Raw genomic sequence first — 22,640 nt, forward strand, 5'->3', positions numbered from 1 at the left:
CAAACTGGCTGTCTGATGGTTTCTTACACTGTAAATCATATTGCAGAATTGGAATTTTAAAAAGGGTAAAATGCCTCAGCAGGAGTCAGGCAAACATTTTTGCTGTTAAATGTACTGTTAATGAAAATATTAGCCATGATGGTTCTAGCAGGGCAGGAAGATAGTGAAAACCTTTTGTCCAACCAACTCACTTGAGACTGTCTGAAAAATTGCTATTAACATTATTTGGGTTTTAGTGAAATAATTTAAATTGCTGGAAGCTAATAAGGGATACAGTTGGAATATGCCTACAGCGGTAAAAACTTGAATTTTAAAAGGAGCAATATGGGGGTAGAGCACAGGGCAGTGGTCTGTTTTGTTACTATTATGTATATATATGTACAGAATCATGTAACAGATGAGCACTACTTATGATTCTTTGTTATTTGTTTGATAAATTCCACAATGTAAATGTCACTGTTTTGATAAAATGGCATTTTAAGAAGTTGTTTTCCTGAGTGGTTGGTAATTTAGAGACGTTTTGTAACTAATGCATGATGTCTTTTTTTCTTGAGATAACAGATACAAAGCACTTTTACTACAGGTTTGTTCCATTACTTCCCATTAGTGTGGAGTATAGAAAGTATATATTTATTCTTCTGATGGCTACAGAGGCACAGAAGAAAATTTGGTAAAATGCTTCTGTTTGTACAGGAGTTGTATATGTTCTTATTAGTGTTCAAAATGTGAGTGTTAAAACTTTGAGCCCTTTTTTCATGACTGTTCAGACCACTGCTGCTGTGTTGAACTGATTTGTTGCCTACAGTTACTCGAATACTAATCTTTATGCTCTAAGTAAATATGGAAACACTGGGGCTGGATTCCTGAGCTGCTGAAACATGTGGAATGAGGACAGAAAAACTGGGGATGTATCTGTTAACACAGTGAGGACTAGGTTTTGGCTTATTCTTTCAGAACATGCTTTAGAATTCCTTTAGAATATTCTTGTAAAAATGGAGAAATGTTCTGTTAGATGAAAAATCTGTAGAGCACCACTGGAGTAAACACAGAACTTGTAATGCAGGGCACAGGCTATCAAAATCTCTGATTTTACGTATTTAGAATGTTGTTTTATCCTTTTTTGGGGTTTTTATTTTTGGTTTTTTTTTTTTATTTTTTGGGGTTTTTTTTTGGCCAAGACATATCATATTGTAGACAGGCCACACATTTGATTGAAAGCCTTTATAAGAACACCAGTACATTTCTCCCGGAAAGTGAAGATTTTTTAAATTTATAAGCTGTGAAAGAGAAGCCTTGTGTAACAGGTGAGGTCTAAACAGAACATAGTCTAGTTAATTTTACCTGGAGAGGTCATTACACAGTAGGAGGTGGTTGTCTGGATGTTCTCTATGTTCTCTTTGGAATTAGGTCAGTGCATATTTCAACACAAAGCTTCGGGTTTTGTCTTGCTTACAGTGCAGTTGTTCGTGGCTGAGATGAGTACATAATTTTCCAACATTCACTATCTACTGAGGCTTATGCTAATGCACCAAGTACAAGAAGATATACCATTAAGTATCTCTGCCCCTTATATTGCTGCTGCTGCTCATCACATCTTAGTAAGAAAAATGATACTGGGAAGACTTACATGCTCAAGGGGCAACAAGATGGAATTCTGCATAGGGCACCATGTACTGGAAGCTTCTCCGATCAGCACTGATAGTACTTCTGAAGCAGGAAGACAGCTCCATCTTACTGCTCTGCCATTTATTAGTTCTCCTTGGCATACAGCTAGAGAACCATGTGTTTACTTAAGCGTGCTCTTACTGCATTTTTGATGTCAGATAACTATAAATGGTGTTTGGACGACTTGTGTAAGTTGTTCACTGTAGTTGCAGTCACTTAGTATTTCTCTTCGCTTGTCTATTTTCTTGGTTTATTTTTATTTCACATACCACAAGAAAGAAGGGGATATCTCCATTTTTATTGTAGCATTTGGGGGGAAAGAATTTTAATTCTCATCTCTGAAAGCATTAAGTCTAAAAAATAGATAATTTATTAAATATATCCTGACACAAATATATGGTAATGACTGTAGCTTACAGCATCTGCCATCAGGGAGATAAGCTGGCAACCATCAGTAGTCAGAATGCCAGTTTATATGCAATTCAGTGAGTTCATGCAGTAGTTTATAAGCCTTAAAAATGTCAGTATCCTTTTTTGATCTGTTGCCTTTGGTGTTACTTTTACAAACTGTATGAAGACTCTGGGGCCTAGTGACAGTAGCATGGATTGGCAGTCTAGTAATTCATTTGCCTTCAAGCGGATGAACAATGTTAATCTTGGATAAAATACCGTTAATTCCAAGCAAACTATGTGGCTGTTCAAAGTCTGTTTTCCACAAAGGAAGCCCCACTGCACTATGCTTGCCACTCATAACACCAGCAGTCTCCTGATTCTTGAATGAGGAAGGTAGCAGAACAATGAGTTTTCAGATAGGTCTGTTGGGGAAGTTAAGTGTGTCGGATTATATCTTTGTGTCATTTGTAGACAAATACATTGCTCTTTCCCTTCAGTCTATTTCCCGTCAGTCAGGCATCCCCATGAAATAGCCAGTCATCAATTGTACATAAACTTCATAACTTCTGCTGCTCTCACAAAGTGTGCTACAGGAATAGGTAGGAGAGAGAAGACCTAAAAATCTTGTTTTAAGACCTTCCACATACTTGTTTCAAGTTGTTGTTCCTCCTTCTTCATTAGAAAAATCTTAAGTTTTAAAAAGCTGTTAAGAAACTGCTTTCCAATGTACAGATTTGGAAGGTGATCCAAGAGGATCTTCATTTTTAGGCTTTATCAGAGGTTTTTGGGGTTGTCTTTTTTGGTTTTGATACCTTTACAGAATTCTGTGCTAGTTGCCAGTACATGTTGGCAATAACCTCTGCCTTTCTGAAGCTTGCTAGAAATAGGATTTGGAAAGCTCTTTCTTTACCATGTCATAAACAGGGTTAATTTACCTCAACACCCAATTTCTAATTCTTGTGACAGTCAGATGAATTAGGTGTTTGAAATTTCATCTTGTTCTTATTGCTTGAAAGGCAAACAACTACAGTTTCACCTTCTAAGGGAAAATAATTTTTTGTAGCAGAATTGAAGGACAACAGATACATAGCAAATAGGCTTAAGAAATAAATCTTTTTAATCCTCTTCTGTCAGCCCAGGATCCTTATGCTCAGACCTCAGTTTCAGCTTCTGGATCTGATGTTTCTGTATTGTTGACCCACATCTAGCCTCTGAATTAGGGCAGATTCTTTCTGGGAAACTTTTGCTTTGTTTACCATCCCCATTCACAGGAAGCTGAATGGTTGTCCACCACTGGGAATTTACTAGTGCTTCACTTAGTTCATAGGACAGCCAGAGTAATTTTGACTGATATTTAAAAACAAATTCAGTTCTGCTGAGACATCACTGTTGAATGGCACTTGCGTAATGACCTGACAAATAAACAACCTAACGTGTTGGATCAGATGAGCTCCTAAACAAGTAACTGCTTGTTAATTTTCTAAGTAGTAGTGATGCATTATAATTAGTCTTAGAAAGCCATCTACATCTCACAGCATCAGTTAAGTAGTTAAAACAAGAGATGCCTGATATGTGGGTCTGTTTCTGTGTACAAGTTATTTTGCCAATATTTTATTTTCACATGACAGGTTAAAAGGGTGCAATGTGTGTTCACTTCACTGCTACATTAGTGGTTAGAGGTACTTTTGTCAGAAGGCAGTGCTAGTGTCCATCTCTGTAATTTTTAATTTTTCAGAGTGAAAATAAGGCAACACTTTGTTGCAAGCTGTTGCATACATTCTGTTTTCATAGAAAAGATTCACTCGAGTTTTAAGACTGGGGTTTTTTTTTAGTAGTCCTAATGGTGGCTTTATATTTTTATTAGCTCTACTGTCTGCTTGCCATTGCCACTTGATCACAAAACTTCTGTGGAAAACAAACAGCTGATGACATGGATAGTGAGTTAAATATTGTAAATACTTGAGAATATTTTTGTTGTATTTTTTATGTAAAATATATACTCTCCACTTTAGCGTTTTTACCTTAGGAAAAAAATGCATTTGCCAGCTTTTACTTCTGCGCATTATATTATCTGTTTCTAGAATTTATACATCAGTAGTTTGATAATAATTTTGAAACTATTCCCAATGCTCTAAACATACCTCTAAAAGTGTAGACTGTGTGTGGTGCGCACTGTTTTATTTGTTATGCTTTGCTCAGAGGTACGTAAATGTTCGAACACTTTTTCTGAATGAGAAGAGTTTATTTTATCTCCCCTTATCAAGTGTGTCTTTTTTTTTTTTTTTTTGTCTGTTTCTTGTAGGTTAAAAAGTCATACTGTCTCAGGGAAGCACCAGCATATTGTTTCTCGGAGCAGCAACTCTAATCATTAATGAGCAGATGATAACCAGTTAAACAGTGCCTGGTAAACAGCGCAATCACAGTGGCAACACTGCTCAAGCAACATCAAAGAGGAAGGGACTTTAGTGTTCCTGAGTCAGCGGGAAACATGCCCAGAATCTCAGCTGCAAGAGTGCCTGTAATTTTTACATAGATTTCTGTAGGTCTTGTAACCATGTCTGTTAATGTGACAGAGAATGATCCTCCCAGATTCTTTGTTGGTGGAGAAGATGGAGAAGGATTATTGGATTCAGCCAGATCTACAGATTATGAACACTTCTATGACCATGGGGAAGAAGAGGAGGAAGAGTATGACTCTGTAAGTACTGTAGGGACACTTGTTTACTGTTCTTTGTTCTCGAGCGTTATTTTTGATTATTTCCAAAATTTTTTTCAAAAATGGTTTCTAAAAAATATTTTAAAAAAATATTTTTCAGTATTTCATTTTTTTTCAAAAATGGCATTAGCTCATGTAAGTCTCATACTGAAATGGTGTTCTAAATTGAGAAATTGTTCTTACTCAGATAATGATCTGTCAGTAATGTCTGGAAAAGAAACCTGAAAATTAAGTGTGAAATAGATATGCTTGATTTTAGAGCGTTTCAGGGCAAATTAGGTTGATGTGCATGCTTTGCAGACTTGATTTGGATTCTGGGAATGAACTTGATGGTGGCATAAGCCTCTGTTTTATTTATTTGGATAGTTGGAAGCAAAAAATTATTGAGAATTTTTCTTTTGTGTGCTTCAGTTAACTTCTGGGGTTTTTTTTTTGTTGTTCTTCCTTGTCTTGGTATATTGAAAGTGCAAACTAAGTTAATCTTAAATTATACCTTACTTTATTATCTTTATAAAGTGTTCTGAATTGTATTTTAGCATTGTGCTCACCAATTTTCCGTTTGCTTAAGACAAACTCTTAATTTTATTATGCATGAGTCATCATATAATTTTTTTAACTGTTCATTGCTCTTTTTGCAACATTTCACTTTATGGAATAGATTGAATTTTCACTAATTGTATGTCTAAAAGTTTAAATGCAAGGCAGTGTTGCTAAAGCACTTCCCATGATTAGAAGTAACTTGGAAATGCAGAGTAGCAGTCCAAAATTAGCAGCTCAAGTAGCTCAACTCAGTTAATCTATTTTAGCAAGGGAAGGTAGCTGGCTATATTTTCAAAAAGCAGTAAGTGGAATTAAAGTATTGCTCTGTGGGCAATTTCTTTAAAGAGCAAAGTAGGTTGGCAGTTGCCTTTAGAAGTACCACTGGCAGAAAGAAATTAGTGAAAGTTTAACATGAAAGTAAATACAGAGTATACAAAAAAAGCAAAACTGTTTATGCACTAAATAGGTCAGAAATCTAAAATAGAAGTTTCTTGTTTTCTAGTTTTCCTTTTCATAATTCACTTGTAATATTAGGTGACTGTTAATTAGACATTAAAAAAATGACATAATTGAAAAATCAATTATTAGTTAATGTCAGAATAAGCCCTAAGTGTGATTTTGTTCAGGTTCAACACTTCTGCCTTAGCCTTTGATCATGTCTGTTTGTTCCTGGTAACAACACTTATAAAAAGTAATACAGAGCTATTAAACAGTTTCACTCTTGAGGCATTTTTTGTGAGGATGCCGTGTGATATGCTGTTATGCTGCATTTTGTTACCTGCTAGCAATTTACTTGATTAAAAACTAAATTAAAGGTAGCATGTGAATTTTAAGAGAAAATACCTGCTCTAGTATTGTGCTGCTAAAACGCTGTTGTGTTTTGAGAACACACATTAATTACTTTTCCCTTCCCCCGTGCCTCTTTTCCAGCCACCAGAAAGACAAATTGCAGTTGGGATTTGTTCAATGGCTAAGAAATCAAAGTCCAAACCAATGAAAGAAATTCTTGAACGCCTCTCCATGTTTAAGTATATAACTGTGGTGATATTTGAAGAGGATGTTATTTTGAATGAGCCAGTAGAAAACTGGCCTTTATGTGACTGTCTCATTTCTTTTCACTCTAAAGGTAAATCTTCTAATAATACCATAAATACTTGTGACATCTAAATTATTTAAGCTCTTTGAAAGTCCTTTTAGGTTTTTTGTCTTGCAGTTTTATTGGATTTTCCTAGGAAGTGATTCATTTGTCTTCTTTAATATAATACAACTGACTTTTAAAATGCGAGTTTTTTAAATGATACTGTTTACATTGCTTGGGAAGGTCCTCTCTGACATGGTTCAAAAATAGCTGTTCCACTGGTAAATACTTCTGAAGCCAGTGGAAATAGTGATCTAATACAAAGGTTCCAAACTATTTACTGGTAACGTGTCTTGTAATTTTAATTTGTTTGTCTTAATAAACAGGGTTTCCTCTGGACAAAGCAGTAGCCTATGCAAAACTCAGGAATCCATTCGTAATCAATGACTTGAATATGCAGTATCACATACAGGACAGGTAAATAACATAAATCACCTTTTAAAGCAACCCGTTTTTGTCAGAGACTATAAAAATTTGTTGTTACTGCAGAGCAACAGTTCCAGTGTGTTGTCCCTACCCATGGTGGAGGGTTTGGAATTAGATAATTTTTAACATCTCTTCTAGTTCAAACAATCCTATGATTCCATGATTGTACAGTAGTTTAAATAAAATTACGGTGAATGTTACACTTTATTAATGTATGCATCGTTTTCTGGGATGTGTCTTTAGGGGTGGTTTTGGGTTTTTTTGCTGCTTTTACATTATGTGTCTGAAAATTTACCAAGTTAGAAGTTCGGTGATGCATTTTTCTAAAGCTTAGCAAATAAAAAAGTTTAAACTCTTAACATACATATAGGATAGCATGTATAGCAGCTGTGCAAGCTCCTATAATCGTAGAATTCATTTGATTTACAGTATTTTTTTCTGTAAAGATGATACTTAACAGAAGTTGTTTGTACTCAAAGGTCACGTGGTTACTGAAAGTGAATTTTCTTTTGGCGCTGAGGTCATGCATAGCAAACATTAATAAAACTACTAATAGTGACCAAAAAACATAAACACTGGAGCCTTCTGAACAGTGAGCAGACTTACTATTTTGGATGCCTTCAGTTACTGTTCTGTATAAATTTTACCATGAACAGTTGAAAATCTCCTTTAACAAGACAATTGTTTTGTGTAAATGTCTGTTGCACTGCCAGAAAGGAAAGGACTGGCATTGCAAAGTGTGTTTTTACTGATGTTGAAGAGATCACTGCAAAGGTATAGCTGTGTCAGTGACCTTTAAAGCTGTCAGTAGACTCTTTAGTAAGAAGAGTATTATATATGTAACCTTATCCTGTGTGATTTGAAAAAAAAATTATGTTTATTTTTCTTCTCCTTTACTCATGGACTATAAACTGCAAATATCAGCAGGATTTGCTGGCTCATTGTGCAATATTTGTTCTTTTCTTCTAGAAGAGAAGTCTATGGTATTCTTAAAGCTGAAGGCATTTTACTTCCTCGCTATGCAGTTCTGAACCGTGATCCAAACAATCCCCAAGGTAAAAAGAACAGAGATAAACTATCAACCATTAGCATCTCTGTGTTTCCCCTGCAGAACAGTATGTACATAGTGGAAAGCTAAATTTTACTGCCTAGACAATTCATTTTTCGAGTTTGATTTCTTCACCAGCATTTAAAGTGGTGTTGTGGATTGACCCCTATGGCTGTGGGGGGCCGTATGTGAAAAAGAAGGTTTGTGTAATGCTGAACTGTGTAAGCACTGTTCAGCATTAAGAAAAACATCAAGACTTCTTTGTCACAAGTTCAAAACATAGCATCATACCAGCTCCTGTGAAGATAATTAACTCCATCCCAGCAGGCAGTAGAAGTCTGCAACTGAGAAATATAATTTTGACACCATACATCTTACAGACATCATAGAACAACTAGAATATGTGGGCCTCCTTACCTGAACTGAGATTCTAATATGTCATCGAAGAGAGCAGCATTCAGGATGTTATATTAACCACAATTATTAGTAATTTTGCTTAGGAAGGTAATATTGACAGAAACAAGTTAGGCTATTGAATACCTTCCCTTCTGAGTATAAGCAGAAGAATATAAGAATAGATTTCCAATGTATATTGGAAATCTATAGTAGATATATCTGCAGATAATGTACTATGAATATAAATTGGAATTAATTTTTTGTATGACTGGAAACAAACTGAACTTTTTCTACTAAAATAAAGACTTTAAGCAACAGCAAGAGATTGCAATGACAGGTCAAGGGAATTTTTCATTAAAATGTCTGTGTGATCTAGGGAAAAAAGGACACATTTCTGCTTCAAAAGTGAAAAAAAAGCTGCTACTTGCAGTTAACCAGTATTGAATACCAGATTCCTGATTGCTGATACCAGAGGACCTAATCTTATGTGCAGGGTGCGTGAATCACACAGCGTGAGACAGTTCTAACCCTGTGGAAGGTGCTGTGGCGTCTGGCACCACACCATGAGTACTACTTCTCACCTGCCAGCTCCCTGATATTTCAGAGAGAGGCGCTGAAAAAAGAAGACAAACAGTGCTTCCGTCTCTTCAAAACATTTCCAAAATATGCCACATTATGCAGGTTATGCACCTGCAGGAGACAATTTCTTGTCTGACACTGAGGGAATCAACAGAAATTCCGGAACACAGTATTTAAATAACATAATCAGAGATGGTTCATCAAACATATACTGCATGTAATCATCAGTTGTTGTGCAGTCAGTAACAAATCGGAGAAACAAAGATGTAATACAATATTATTATTTCAACCTGCAAAATTAATGCAGATCTCTTAATAATTGCATGCCATTAGTATACCATTACAGCTCTATTCTTTGCGCTGTTTCTTCAGAATGCAACTTGATTGAAGGAGAAGATCATGTGGAAGTAAATGGAGAAATTTTCCAGAAGCCCTTTGTAGAAAAGCCAGTTAGTGCTGAGGACCACAATGTTTATATTTATTATCCAACATCTGCTGGGGGTGGAAGCCAGAGGCTCTTTCGAAAGGTGAGGTTATGGTACTAAAGCTATTGAAAAGCTGTAGGTGTTTAACAGGATTGCAGAGTAATTCTGTCATGTCCTGCTTGCTGAGGAATAGTGGCAGATCAGAGAATTAATTTCAGGAGAACATGTAGATGAATGAAGACCTATGTTTCTTGCAGTAGATTGTTAACTACTGCAGATTCTTAGCATACACTATGAATGTACTTTTAGAATCTTACAAAAATCTTTTGGCAGTGGTCAAAAGCTTGCTTCATTTGATACAGGAAGTGTTTTGTCAGTAAAAGTGTGTTATTTTAGGTTGTTTTAAAGTTTCACTAGCAGTACCCTATGAGTTTTTTAATGGAAAAATATGTCTTCCAGATTGGCAGCAGAAGCAGTGTGTATTCTCCTGAAAGCAGTGTGAGAAAAACAGGCTCTTATATTTATGAGGAATTCATGCCTACAGATGGAACTGATGTGAAGGTATGACAGATACACGTTCTTATTTATATTTAGAACAATCAAGTACTCAAAGAGCTTGTCAGTTTTAAAGATAATAGTTTATCTTTATCAAGGATTAATTTTAACTGAGTTTTAATACAGTTCATAAGTAAAGAATGCAATTCTGATTCTAGCTAAACATAGTACTTGTAATATAGAGCGGCTGTGGTTGCATTGTTAGAATCAAGCGCTGGAGGCTTGCTACCCAATATATTGTCTTTCTGGTTTTTGTATTCTATTAGTGCCAGAACATCATCTTCTTTCCTATGCTGACAGATGCTGCCTAGATATTTTATCTGAAGGTTAAAGGTCACAAAGAAATCTAAATAAAATAGATCTTAGTATGCTAATGAATAAGCAAAGGTTACTTGCTAAAATTTTATGACATCAAAGAAAATAACCTTCATGGACCTTATCTGCAATAATTTTCATTCTTTTGTTCATTTAAGTTCTTAACAGAAGTAAAGATTAGGTACCATAAGAGAATGCTAAAACAGAGCAATAACAAAGTATGTGTTAAGCCAACCATGTGTGAAGATAACTTCCTTTCCCTTTGTCTTCATTCTGGCTATTTTAAGCCCATTTCAAAACATGTGAAACCAATGTTCTACAATATGTAAGAGATCACCATATTTAGACAAAAAGGTGCAGGGGTAGAGAGTGTGAGGTCTAATCCAAAAAGGCCTTTTATTAATTGCAGTCAGCTTCTTGGTATCTCTCGGTGGCATATGAGGAGAATAATCTTTTCATGTTCTCAGAAAAATGCCGTGGTGTACTGTTCTGAAGGTTATTCTGTGCAACACTTTGCAATAGGTTAATTTGTGTTTACAGATGATTGTATAAGAGCTTTACAAACTTCCCAAAAGGTTTCTTGCAACATGAAGAAATGCAAATAGCTTGAGGGGTAGGGACTGTTTTGACTAGCTGTAGTGTAAGTCATCAAGGGCACTGGGCTTTTAACACCCCAAATAAATAACGGATTTTTTAACAAGACTATCAGCTTTATATTAGGCGGTTTCACTGAACTCACCCTCTTGCCTGAATTCAGTTAATTGGCAGTACTGGCAGTCATCTGCTTTACTTGAATACTTTTTTTATTAATGCTTGGAGTTCATTTTTTAATTAAAGAAACTGTAGCCTATTTTTGAGAGCTGCTGACAAATCTCATTTAGCATATGCCCCAAACCCTTCAGTGAGCATCAAAATTGCAGTAGAGAGATAACAAAATTGTTCTCTCAAGCTCCTACCTTGTCATCTTAAAGCTGGGCAGATCTTTGCTTTGTTTAGTCCTGTCTAAAATGTAACCATACTTTTTAAATTAAGAGAATGACTTAGTTCTGCAGCCAGATTCCATAATAAGTAAACTGAGATAATTCTCAAACTAACCTGTTCTCCAGGTTTTGCAGATGTTTTGGAGAAGAAAACATTTACATCACTGTACCATCATAACTGAGTAATTAATTTTTATTCATTGAGTTTTTTAATGAGTGATTTTCTTATTTTATCCTAGGCTGTCAGTAAATGGTATGTGTTCTCTGAAGGCAGAGAATGCCACTGAGGAAGACGCTTTAGCGTGACCTTTTCAATGACAAAAGCAGCTAGTATCTCTTGATGATGTCACGTTTGAGTTATATGCATGCATTTTGCAAATTTATGCAACATAATTTAATTACACTTAATCAAGAGGTCCTGTTTCTCAATACAGGTGTACACAGTAGGTCCAGACTATGCTCACGCTGAGGCCCGGAAGTCTCCAGCTCTGGATGGCAAAGTAGAACGAGATAGTGAAGGAAAAGAAGTGAGATATCCAGTCATCCTGAATGCAAGAGAGAAGTTAATTGCTTGGAAAGTGTGCCTTGCCTTTAAGGTAAGCTGATTGCTTTCCTATCTGATCAAACATTTAGTGTTAGTTAATTGTTTGTTACATGAAACTTCCATAGAGTTTTAGTGCATAAGCCAGCAGTGGTAATTGCTGCAGAACTCCTAAGAAGGTGAAAAGATAAGCTTCCATGTCCACATCTTTTTTTAATCAAGAAGGAGTCTTCCTTTAATGTATTGAAAAGTTCTGAAAAGTTCCTTGTGTTATATTAGTTTCCTGAATTTATGTGTTGCTATCGTGCTTTGCCAGCCCACAGTGTATCTATTCTATGTATAGTATTTTCACACATTTTGGTAATAGTTTCTAAGTTGGCAAAACACAGTTTCAGTAAAATTTTTGTTACTTTTGTTAACCTAGTATTTACATTGGGTACAAATTAACTGTTAATTTGGTACTGACATGATTAGGTACTTATTTGAATAATTTGATATTAATTTGATAGTTTCAATTTTTGTATAATTTTAAGGTTGCTGTATCGTTGTAAGGATTCCTTTGTTCAAAACTTAATTCAGTCTCTTACCCTCCTTTCACTTGTTTTATAAAAAGGCTTTCAGTCTGTCTCCTTACCCATGTGTCACTGTGATGTCATTCTGGAACCTTTATCGGCAAAATGGGCTTTGAGATTTTAAAAAGTAATCAGATGAAATAGCTTCTAGTAGCCTCTACTAATGATGTCAATAGTATCTTGTTAAATACTATCATGTATATCAAAATGTCATACTATGTCAAAACTATGCTGTCAAATTTTGACAAAAATGGTTTTTCAATTTTTTTGTAATTTCTTGCCTGCCATCCTTAAAAACTGTATGTAGCAGCAAACCTGTGTCAGAAAGGGGAATTTGTAGGCCCATTGTTGCTGTAAAGCTTGAACTTTGTGCTCATGTGAACCTGACCTTCAATACTAATACTGCTAGGGGTATGCAGGAAAGTTAAAAACAGGAAGATGTTTGCATGATACGGGTGAACCTAACCTGGAACTGACAAAAGATACTAAGCGTAAAATGTGTCGTTTTTATCATGTTTTCAGATGAATAACCTGATAAAATATAAAGTTTGTTTAGAATAGGCAATCCTAAATCACTTGAACTTTTATTCCTAAAAACAGCAAACAGTTTGTGGCTTTGATTTGCTACGTGCTAATGGACAGTCCTATGTCTGTGATGTGAATGGCTTCAGTTTCGTGAAAAACTCCATGAAATACTATGATGATTGTGCTAAGATACTGGGGTAAGAGTTTTCTGATTTATTTCAAATTTGCTTATTAACTCCATTGTATATTAGTATAGTTTAGGTACTACAGATTTCTTATTACTATTAATTATTAATTATTTATTAAAAATTAAATATCACATTAAAAGTCATTAAAATAAACCATAAAAAAATATAATTAAAGAGAATCCTAAGTCAATAAATAAATTCTAACTAAACTCCTTATTCCTGAAATCATCCCAAACATCTGAGTGTTTAAAAGTGCTTAAAGCTAACTGAATAAGTATTTTGAAAGCAAGATTTAAGTTCTTAAAGTTAGCTGAGATCTTTTCAAGTCGTGAAGCACTGCTGGATGGTTGTGATTGCTGCTGTTTAATGTGTCCAAATTACTGTACATTGTCCTTGATCTGAAGCTGGAGTATACTTGTATATTTGTCAGTTTCATACTTGTAAAACCAAACTGAAATAGAATCAAGGTGTCTTCTATCATACCATCTTTTCTCTGCCACTGGAGGCAAAAAAAGGTGTAACAAGGGATCATACAGAAGTGGGTATAGAACTCTATGCCAAGGAAGTGTTGTCCTCAAAGTAAGCTGACCCCATTGTGACTGGCTTTACAGCAAGATTGCACTAATGATGAGATACAGCATGATCTAATTGTCTGAAATCTTACATGAAAGATTTTGCGAGTTTTTTCAAGACTTTTAGCAATTATGTTTTGGCTTTCTCTACCTTAAGATGGACTTTTTTTTCCCTCTGTGTTAGTGCTTCTTATGTAGGTATTAATCTGAAGTTCATTGTATTTTGATGAAATATTTGTGAAACAGAACATTAGATGTGCCAACCTTCTTGAGGTGGAGACTGTGTTGTCATTTTATAGTTAAGATGAGAGACTGTACTTCTTCTTCCAGTTTTATCACAGAAACTTTTGAGAAACTACTGGTGAAAGACAGCAGTTACTCTTTGATGAGAATGGCTTGGTGATTATTAAGCACTTATAGTTAGGCCTAATGAATCCAATTGTCTGCATATATAAATGAACAAGACTAATTCATATCCAAGGAACTCTTTCAGGAAGTGGAGTTGAAAAGCTGAAGTTCGTTACAAACACAGGGCCAGTAGTCTAATGTCCCTGTAGCAGTTGTAATAGCTTTAAATTTTTAAGTGGTCTTTATTATGCAATTAAAAGAAAAATATGTAGCTAGACATTTGTGGCTGCTAGTACTCTAAAACTACATTAACAAAAATGCATATATATAATCTGTTTGGTTTGCCATTTGTGTATGTTCTATAAGCTGTGCTTTAAACTTCCTTGATTTGTTTTTTTAACCCATTTTTTAGAAATATCATAATGAGAGAACTTGCTCCCCAATTTCAAATACCATGGTCAATTCCTTTAGAAGCTGAAGACATTCCTATTGTGCCAACCACTTCTGGAACAATGTAAGAAAATAGTAGCTACATCTGAATTGTACAAACTCCCAATGTAACTTTTGTGTGAATCTTTTTTTCTCTTTACAAGGTGTGCCCACTTTGGCCTATGAATGCTTGTTTTGTGTGCTGAAAACAAGGAAGGAATCACAATTGCTATACCAGCAGTCAGAGTTTTTCATCCTTAGTCAAGCTGAGTATAGAACAGCAGATTTTCAAGTGTAGCATCTTTTATGCATAGCTTCCACTGCTAATCGTTGTTCCAGCACCAACTTAATATGCACTTCTAATAAACATGCTCTCTCATTTAATGATCCTCAAAATCTTTGTTTTAAAAACCACTTAAAATAGGTATTCTGTAGCGACCTAAGTGTTAAAATCAGTATTTGTATTTCATACCTTATATTATTTTCAGTTAATCTTCTATTCTTGCATATGTTTCCATCACTTCTGTAGTTATGTCAGATGACTACAACTTTGTCAATTCTCTATGGTTAGTTTAATAGTAAATAAAAGACCCATGTATACAGACTTGTGAAATACAACTCTGGAAATTTCAGGATGGAGCTTAGATGTGTTATAGCTGTAATACGCCATGGGGATCGAACACCAAAGCAAAAAATGAAAATGGAAGTAAAACATCAGAGGTAAGTGGAATCTTTATTAAAATTATTTTCCATATTTTAGAGCATAGGGTTTTGGGGGCTAAGCAAGCAGTGAATTGACCAGGAATTGCACAATTGCAAGTTGCTTTTTGTTTTGTTTTCTTCTAAATCTAACAGTTTTAGATATTGCACTTAATTACAAGTATGCACCACTCTTTCTAACAGGACTGTCAACGTACTTGTGTAGATTTCCTTCAACACATGCTGTGCTTTGTGAACAGTCCTGTTTGATCTTATGGAAAATGCATTTGTGTCTATAAATGTCTTTATTAAAAATAATGTAGCAGAGAATATTTCTGGTTGTCCATTAGACCATGACTTCTGCCTTCTGCGTTTTATCATAACTATTCTTGTATGCAATGTCATAGTACTTTTGCTATTTATTTTTGTCAAAGTTTAATGACTCTGAATTTATGGTAGCTACCATCTTTATGTTAGCATTCATAAGACAACTTACATAATTGACCTGGAACTAGGTGCAGTTTCAGTAAAAAACGAATTATTTATTTTGGGGACACGCTGAAGAACTGTAGGACTGCTCACGGTATTTTTGGTCCCTACTTTTGTTGAGGATCGTTCTTGAAGAATATTCAAATATTATAGCATTCAAATAAATAGAGTATATTTTTTTTTAATACTTAAGAAGTCAGTAAGAGAACATTTGCAGCACTCTTATTTTCCTAATGTGTTGGAGACTTTCTGGGGAGATGGGATTTGAATAAAACTTGGTTTGACCTCTGTAGTGCAGGTTTTAACCTGACTTTCAAATAATGTAAAGGTGCTAATATTAGATCACTTTAAGAGCCTCCTGCTCAAGTAGTAATAATTTAATTTATTAATTGAATTTTCTAATCACTTCTCTTTCTGTTAAAGATTTTTTGATCTCTTTGAAAAATGTGATGGATATAAATCTGGAAAACTGAAACTGAAAAAACCGAAACAGCTTCAGGCAAGTTTGTCTTTATTTTTTTACTATAAGGTTCTGTAAGTAGAAATCTATTTATTTAATTAAATCCTATGTTTCCTTCCTTTAGGAAGTGCTTGATATAGCAAGGCAGCTCCTTGTAGAACTTGGGCAAAACAATGATTCTGAAATTGAAGAAAGTAAAGCAAAACTTGAACAGCTAAAGACTGTGTTAGAAATGTAAGTGTCTAATTTTCAGGCTTTGTAGCAATGAAGTTATATCTGCTGTTTTGACCTGTTTCACCAGTTACTACATGGATTGCAATGTTACCAAATATGTAATAATATAATAATTCAAGCACAAAGTTTTTGAAGAGAAGGGATGTCATGTTTGAAATGGGCCATCACTGCTTTTTTTCTCCTTGACTTTTTAATTTAACTTATTGCTGTGTCTAGTGTCTCAGTATAGTTTCAACAAGAGAAAGTTACCTTCATTGATAGCAAATTTTGTCTTCTTGCATGTTTTTAAAATGAAAATATTTGTAATCAGAGTCTGCTTCTTGCAGTGTGACATAATGAAGTCCAGTAGAGCCAGTAAGAACTTTAACCATGGGTACTTGTCTACTTAGAGCAAACTTTAAGGATTGAAAATAAATAAGTCTTTGTATACTTAGCCTGAAATATTTAGTAATTCAAAAAAACTTCAAAAACGCAACCAAACACAGAAAACAACAGAAAAAAGTAAGGCTTCAAGGTTTGTTAAAGATTACACAGAATCACAGGATTAACCAGGTTGGAAAAGACCTTTGAGATCGTCAAGTCCAGCCTATGACCTAACACCTCCTCATCAACTAAACTACGGCACTGAGTGCCATGTCCAGCCTTTTTTTAAACACGTCCAGGGACGGTGACTCCACCACCTCCCTGGACAGACGATTCCAGCACACAATCACTGTTTCAGTGAAGAATTTTTTTCTGATGTCTAACCTAAACTACCCCTGGCACAGCTTAAGACTGTGTCCTCTCGTTCTGTCAGTGGTTGCCTGGGAGAAGAGACCGATCCCCACCTGGCTACAATCGCCTTTCAGGCAGTTGTAGAGAGTGATAAGGTCACCCCTGAGCCTCCTTTTCTCCAGGCTAAACAACCCCAGCTCCCTCAGTCGTTCTTCATAGGGCTTGTGTTCCAAGCCCTAGAATGTGAAATGGTAATAGGAATTCGTAATTAAAAAAATATCAGGGAACAGACAGTTATTATTGAAATTTATGATAGTTGTTTTAAATACTGAGTTTTGCTTCAGAACTTAATGGGCTATAAAACCAGTAGCCATCTACACTGTGAGACCAGTTTCTGGATGCTGATAGCCACTGTAGCTTTGGATCTGAATAGATAAATTACTTAGGCCACGTGCCATACTGCTTGTTGTTGTTTTAGGGGAGGAGGGTTCCAGTTTTATGTTCAGTGTTGTAAAAAGTAGAATTAGATAGTATTTTAAGATGTTTCATTGTAGCATAGTTGTTATTTCTGCTAATTCTGTGCTTCTTGAGTTAATGTTTATTCTAAGCACTGCTTCAATAAATGGTGATCAAATGCACAAATCATTGGCCAACAAGAGATTTATTATATCCTATTACAGGATTTTAGCAGTTTTGGAGGAAAATATTTTAAATGTGTCTCTCCCTTTTCCCCTCTTTTTTTCCTGTTCCCACTTAAGGTATGGGCATTTTTCAGGCATAAATCGCAAAGTTCAGTTAACATATCTTCCTCATGGCTGCCCTAAGACTTCCAGCGAAGAGGAAGGTATTGTATTACTTTTGTACCTTATCACTTAATATGATGTCTATATAAATAGTCATGGACTAGTAGTATAACATGTCTTGATGTTAAGAAGAAGGACTATTTTGTTTTTCAAGAATGTATTGTTAGCAGATATTCACAGTATCTTAATCTGAATTGTACACCTAAAAACTCTGTAGTAAATTTTTCTTCTAACCCTCCTCTTTTGCAACAGAAAAGTAACATTAAAGAAACTTCAGTGATTCATCCAAGTGGTGTTTTGAGCCAGTATAAGAAAATCTCACAGAACAATTACTATCTTCAGAACATTTATAAACTGTAGAGTATTTAGCATCCAATTTGTTTTAATTTTTCTGTCTTGATTTACTTTTTGCTTTGGATTCATGCTAAGTATTTTTCACTTATATTCTCTTCATAGTTTAACTACTTCAGTTTTCTCTGTTTAAAGTGCACATTTAGTTCACCAGGTCAATATTTCCTTAATGTTAGAATGCTATGAAAGATACATAATGTTGAAGAGATCCTTTGATGAAGCTTTTCATAGACCAAATATTTCTTGTTCATTTGGAAAAAAAAATTAACAATAGATTTCACTCCTAAGCTCCTCTCTTTGTGTACAATTAGATAATAGAAGAAATGAGCCATCCCTGCTTCTGGTTCTAAAATGGGGAGGAGAATTGACCCCTGCAGGCAGGGTTCAAGCAGAGGAGCTTGGAAGAGCTTTCAGGTGTATGTATCCAGGCGGACAAGGTAAAAAGAAAATTACAATAACAATTTTCAAAAAAATCAATTGAGTGTCATAAATCAATCAAGTGCAAGATGAGAGCAAAATGTTTGTTTGATAGGAGATTATGCTGGATTTCCTGGATGTGGTTTACTTAGATTACATAGCACTTACCGACATGATCTCAAAATCTACGCTTCTGATGAGGGACGAGTTCAGATGACTGCCGCAGCTTTTGCAAAGGTACAATGTGAAATTATGTTTTCAGTTCTAAAATTCTGATATTCTTAAGTTCATTTTTTCTTTTGAACTCTGGGAGAGATTTACAGTTTATTAGAAAAAGGTATTTTCAGAGTAGTTCAGTGTGAAAAAGTATCCAGTTAATGTGCCAAGCACTTGAAGTTGTTTGAGCAGATGAGACAGTTTTTAATTGAACAGCCCTGTCTGAGGCACTTTTGTCCTGCAAGGCTCTTCTCCATAAGATTCCATGAACAAGCTAAAGTCTGCTCACTTGAAGTCCAGGGCTCTAATGCAATTATTTGTCTTGTTCACTTCTCCGCAGATCTGTTAGAACATCAGATTTCAATTACCAAGACTGCCACCTACCTTTACTTTCCTGACACGTCTGAGTAACAGGTGCAGGGCAATGCCTGTGCTTAATAGTTCATCAGGAACCTGTGTCAAAGAATTATCCTAGGTGTTTCCCAGAAATCTTGATTGCTTGTCCCCTTCAATATTGCCATGGAGGTATCCAGGGCCAAGAGTACCCATGGAAACAAGGCCTGCAGTTAGGCGGCTTTCTCTGCTTCTATTAAGGTTTCATCCATTTCCCCTTTTAATTTGGATGGTCTGTAGCTGAGGCCTACCGTGATACTACCCTGTACCTGGCTTCCAAAAGGTCCCATATCTAGTTATAGCAAAAGTCAATTCGTGTGAACTATTCTACCGTATTTCTGTAATTGGAATTAACTTAAAGCTCTTCAAGTCTTCAGACTGCCTGTTTCTCCTGTTTGTTTCTATGCTGCATGTGTTTGTACAGAAATATTTCAGCTATCTGACCTGCTTTCCCTTGGTCAGCAGGTTTGAAAAGGCACCACACCATTTCCTTCATTATTCCAGAGCCCTTCCATTGCCAGAAAAGTCAAAAAGTTTCCAACCTTCTTCCTTTTGGAATTCTCTATTCACCTCTTGTTCAAGGCCTGTGATTGTCCTGTGACTCACATGGCTTGGGCTTTTGCCTCTGTAGAGTCTCTGTAAGACCCTGCGTATCTCCTGTTTATCCTGCCAGATGCTATTTGGTTTGTTAGCTCCTCTCTGGTAACACAAATCCTTGAGCAAAGCATGTCACCCACAAATCAGGCAGCTGTTGCTTCCAGCTTCAGGGAGAAGGCACCTGCACTCCCCAAAGTCCAAGACTTGAACAGCTGGTGCTGGGGAGCATTCTCTGTGACATGTCACCATCAGTCTTTACCATCTGTATCAACCCTGCACACTAGCAGTTTTTAGGCGGGCCATTTCTCTCTAAATACATGCATTATGCCTCTGTTTATCTAACCCATAGCCAAGTGATACGATCTTGAATTTAAATTAGTGTTTTGGGTGGTGGTTTTTTTTTTTTAAGATACTCATATTTTCATTTTTATCTATTTGCCTGAGTAATTGTATTGTTTGCTTCAGGGACTACTGGCCTTAGAGGGAGAGCTGACTCCTATTCTTGTCCAGATGGTAAAAAGTGCTAATATGAATGGTCTGTTGGACAGTGACAGTGATTCTTTAAGCAGCTGTCAACATCGTGTTAAAGCAAGGCTCCATGAAATTCTCCAGAGAGACAGAGAGTTTACTGCTGATGACTATGATAAGGTTAGCATATGATTAATTTCCCATTAAATAAAATAAATAATTATGAAAATTCCTGTGCAAAAGTAATGAGCAGTAAGTTTATGTATCTGTTTTGCAAAATCCTTTGGGTGCTTGCAAATAGTTTGAACTGCAAAGGTGGCTGTACCAATTGTGGCTGTAGATATTTTGTCCTGCGATTTGGGTAATCAGAATAGCTACAAACTTTGAAGGAGGAGTAGACAGGGATCTCGTTTGTAACTCTTCTTCGCTGTTCCATTAAAAATATTTGAATTATTCAAGAAATGATGTTATATTGTTTACATTTTACTTTGACAGTGTGTGGTGTAACAAAATGTTTGCCTACCTACTGCAGTTGTTTCAGTAGTTAATCGGCTGTAGGGTCTTTTTTTTTGACTTAGATCCTGCAAACCAGTAGAATACTTCTAATCAGTGAAATGAAATATCTCATTAACATGCTGAATTAGCACATAGTAATATAGTTTATGTTGACTTGGTACAGAACAGTCATTGTTCCTGGTTTTAAATGTACTGTTTGTTATAATTAAGAAACTTCTTTCTCTTTCAATTGGCCTTACTCTGTCTCATATAACAACTAAATACAAGTCCTCAGATGAGGTTTAAGCTTAAACTGCTATTTTTCAAAAAGTATTGAGAGCAAATTAATGAAGAATAATATACCTGGCATGTATATACTCTGTGTAGATTCATTTAAATAGGTAAAGTATCATGCAAACCACTGCTAGCAGTGGATTCAACAGTAATTGGAAAATGCAAGGATTTATTGATGTTTGTTGTATTGATATAATCAGGTTTGAAATGTGGCTGGAACCAATAGATTGCTCTTCAGTCACTGAAAGTTACCCTTGGCATTATTAAGCAATAAAAACTTCCTTTATTTGTGGAGGCTTTTTAATTTACCTGTGATTTGGGAAAATTGTATGGGATTTATTCCTGTGTCTCCTTCCCTATTATGTATAAATAAATCGATTTCTTGATTTACTTCATCATACTGGGAAGATAGGAACTGCTTACTGTTAGGTAGAAAGCAGAAGTTTTCCATATCCAAATTACTCTATCCATTTCAGGATACTGAGGAAAGTGCAAATAATTGTGTGTTTTGTGTATAAATTGCTGTTTAATTTCACTGATCACTTTGGATTCTGTAGACTTTTCTGAACAAAATGAGGCTAAGCCTCACACATACATTGATTCTGTTGTTTTAGTGAGACAGTCACCTTCATGGTGATGTTTGTAGCTTTTACCATTTCTATAGTTAATTAAGTTCTGAAGAACATCTCATATGTTGTTGGTATATGTGCATTTAAAGGCTTTCTTTTTGTGTTTGTGTCCTGCAGTCCTGTAGAAACAAAACCCTAGGACAGGAACAGGCAGACTTTTTTTAAGGTATCAGTTACTATTGCAGATCTGGTTGTTCCTGTAGAGCAAAAAATACTTTGTGAGGCGTGTAGCCTAATGACAACAGTTCTAACAGAATTTTTTGTAAGTTTTTGAATTCAGAAGTTACTTGAAGTTATGGAAGCTTGCTAAGTATATACAAAGTTTTAAACATCTTTCCAATTTTCCTGTCTTGGAATAACGGAAATGGTTTTATGAATTCTTGTAGTTACTCACATTTACTGTATAGAATTAATTGCCCTATGAAATTCTTACTGCCTTTGAATCTCTAGTAAATGGTACTACTGTTTGATGTATTAATGCCTCAAAGGTAATAGATAATTGATAAATTAGTAAAAATATTCATTCATAAGCAACCTGCTTGAGTGCTTTTTCCCCAATACTTGGAATCTTTGACATGTTCCATCTTATCTCACCAGGTCTTTCAAATATAGTTCTCATTCAGTTAATTCTGTGTTTATCTCAAATTGCAGCTTACTCCATCTGGAAGCATCTCACTGATAAAATCAATGCAGGTTATTAAAAATCCTGTAAAGACATGTGACAAGGTCTATTACTTGATCCAGAGCTTGACTTCTCAGATCAGGCAGAGAATGGAAGACCCGAAGTCTGCAGGTACTGAAACATTTTTATACTTGTATTTAGTTTCTCTAGTTAACATATATGAAAGAGAATTGTAACATAACTTTTCTTCACTAACCTCACTTTTAGCAGAACATTAGTCAATCAATAATGAATTAAGGATTTTCACAGTCTGATTTCATAGCACAGTTCTAAAATAAGAAGGAGGAACATGTGGTTATATTGCAAGTAAGGGCTCTGTGGTGGTCAGAAATTCCAATGTTTGCAGAA

General features: G+C 35.4%; 1 protein-coding gene across 5 annotated transcripts in view; it reads left to right on the forward strand.

Annotated features, from left to right (window-relative positions):
* PPIP5K2 (diphosphoinositol pentakisphosphate kinase 2) overlaps positions 1–22,640 on the forward strand; it is a 48,685-nt gene that overhangs the window by 5,514 nt on the left and 20,531 nt on the right. For all 5 annotated transcript variants that reach the window (XM_082301228.1, XM_082301230.1, XM_082301231.1 and 2 more), the window contains exons 2-18: positions 4,361–4,756; positions 6,245–6,440; positions 6,779–6,869; positions 7,848–7,933; positions 9,274–9,428; positions 9,786–9,887; positions 11,611–11,772; positions 12,890–13,011; positions 14,335–14,436; positions 14,985–15,071; positions 15,963–16,042; positions 16,128–16,233; positions 17,706–17,791; positions 18,413–18,538; positions 18,634–18,755; positions 20,190–20,372; positions 22,262–22,403. In XM_082301228.1, the coding sequence (XP_082157354.1) occupies positions 4,613–4,756; positions 6,245–6,440; positions 6,779–6,869; positions 7,848–7,933; positions 9,274–9,428; positions 9,786–9,887; positions 11,611–11,772; positions 12,890–13,011; positions 14,335–14,436; positions 14,985–15,071; positions 15,963–16,042; positions 16,128–16,233; positions 17,706–17,791; positions 18,413–18,538; positions 18,634–18,755; positions 20,190–20,372; positions 22,262–22,403 (2,092 nt within the window). In that variant the 5' untranslated portion in view covers positions 4,361–4,612. The remainder of the gene's footprint in view (positions 1–4,360; positions 4,757–6,244; positions 6,441–6,778; positions 6,870–7,847; positions 7,934–9,273; positions 9,429–9,785; positions 9,888–11,610; positions 11,773–12,889; positions 13,012–14,334; positions 14,437–14,984; positions 15,072–15,962; positions 16,043–16,127; positions 16,234–17,705; positions 17,792–18,412; positions 18,539–18,633; positions 18,756–20,189; positions 20,373–22,261; positions 22,404–22,640) is intronic.

This window comes from Coloeus monedula, assembly GCF_965178545.1.
Source record: "Coloeus monedula genome assembly, chromosome: Z".
Taxonomy (NCBI): Eukaryota; Metazoa; Chordata; class Aves; order Passeriformes; family Corvidae; genus Coloeus; species Coloeus monedula.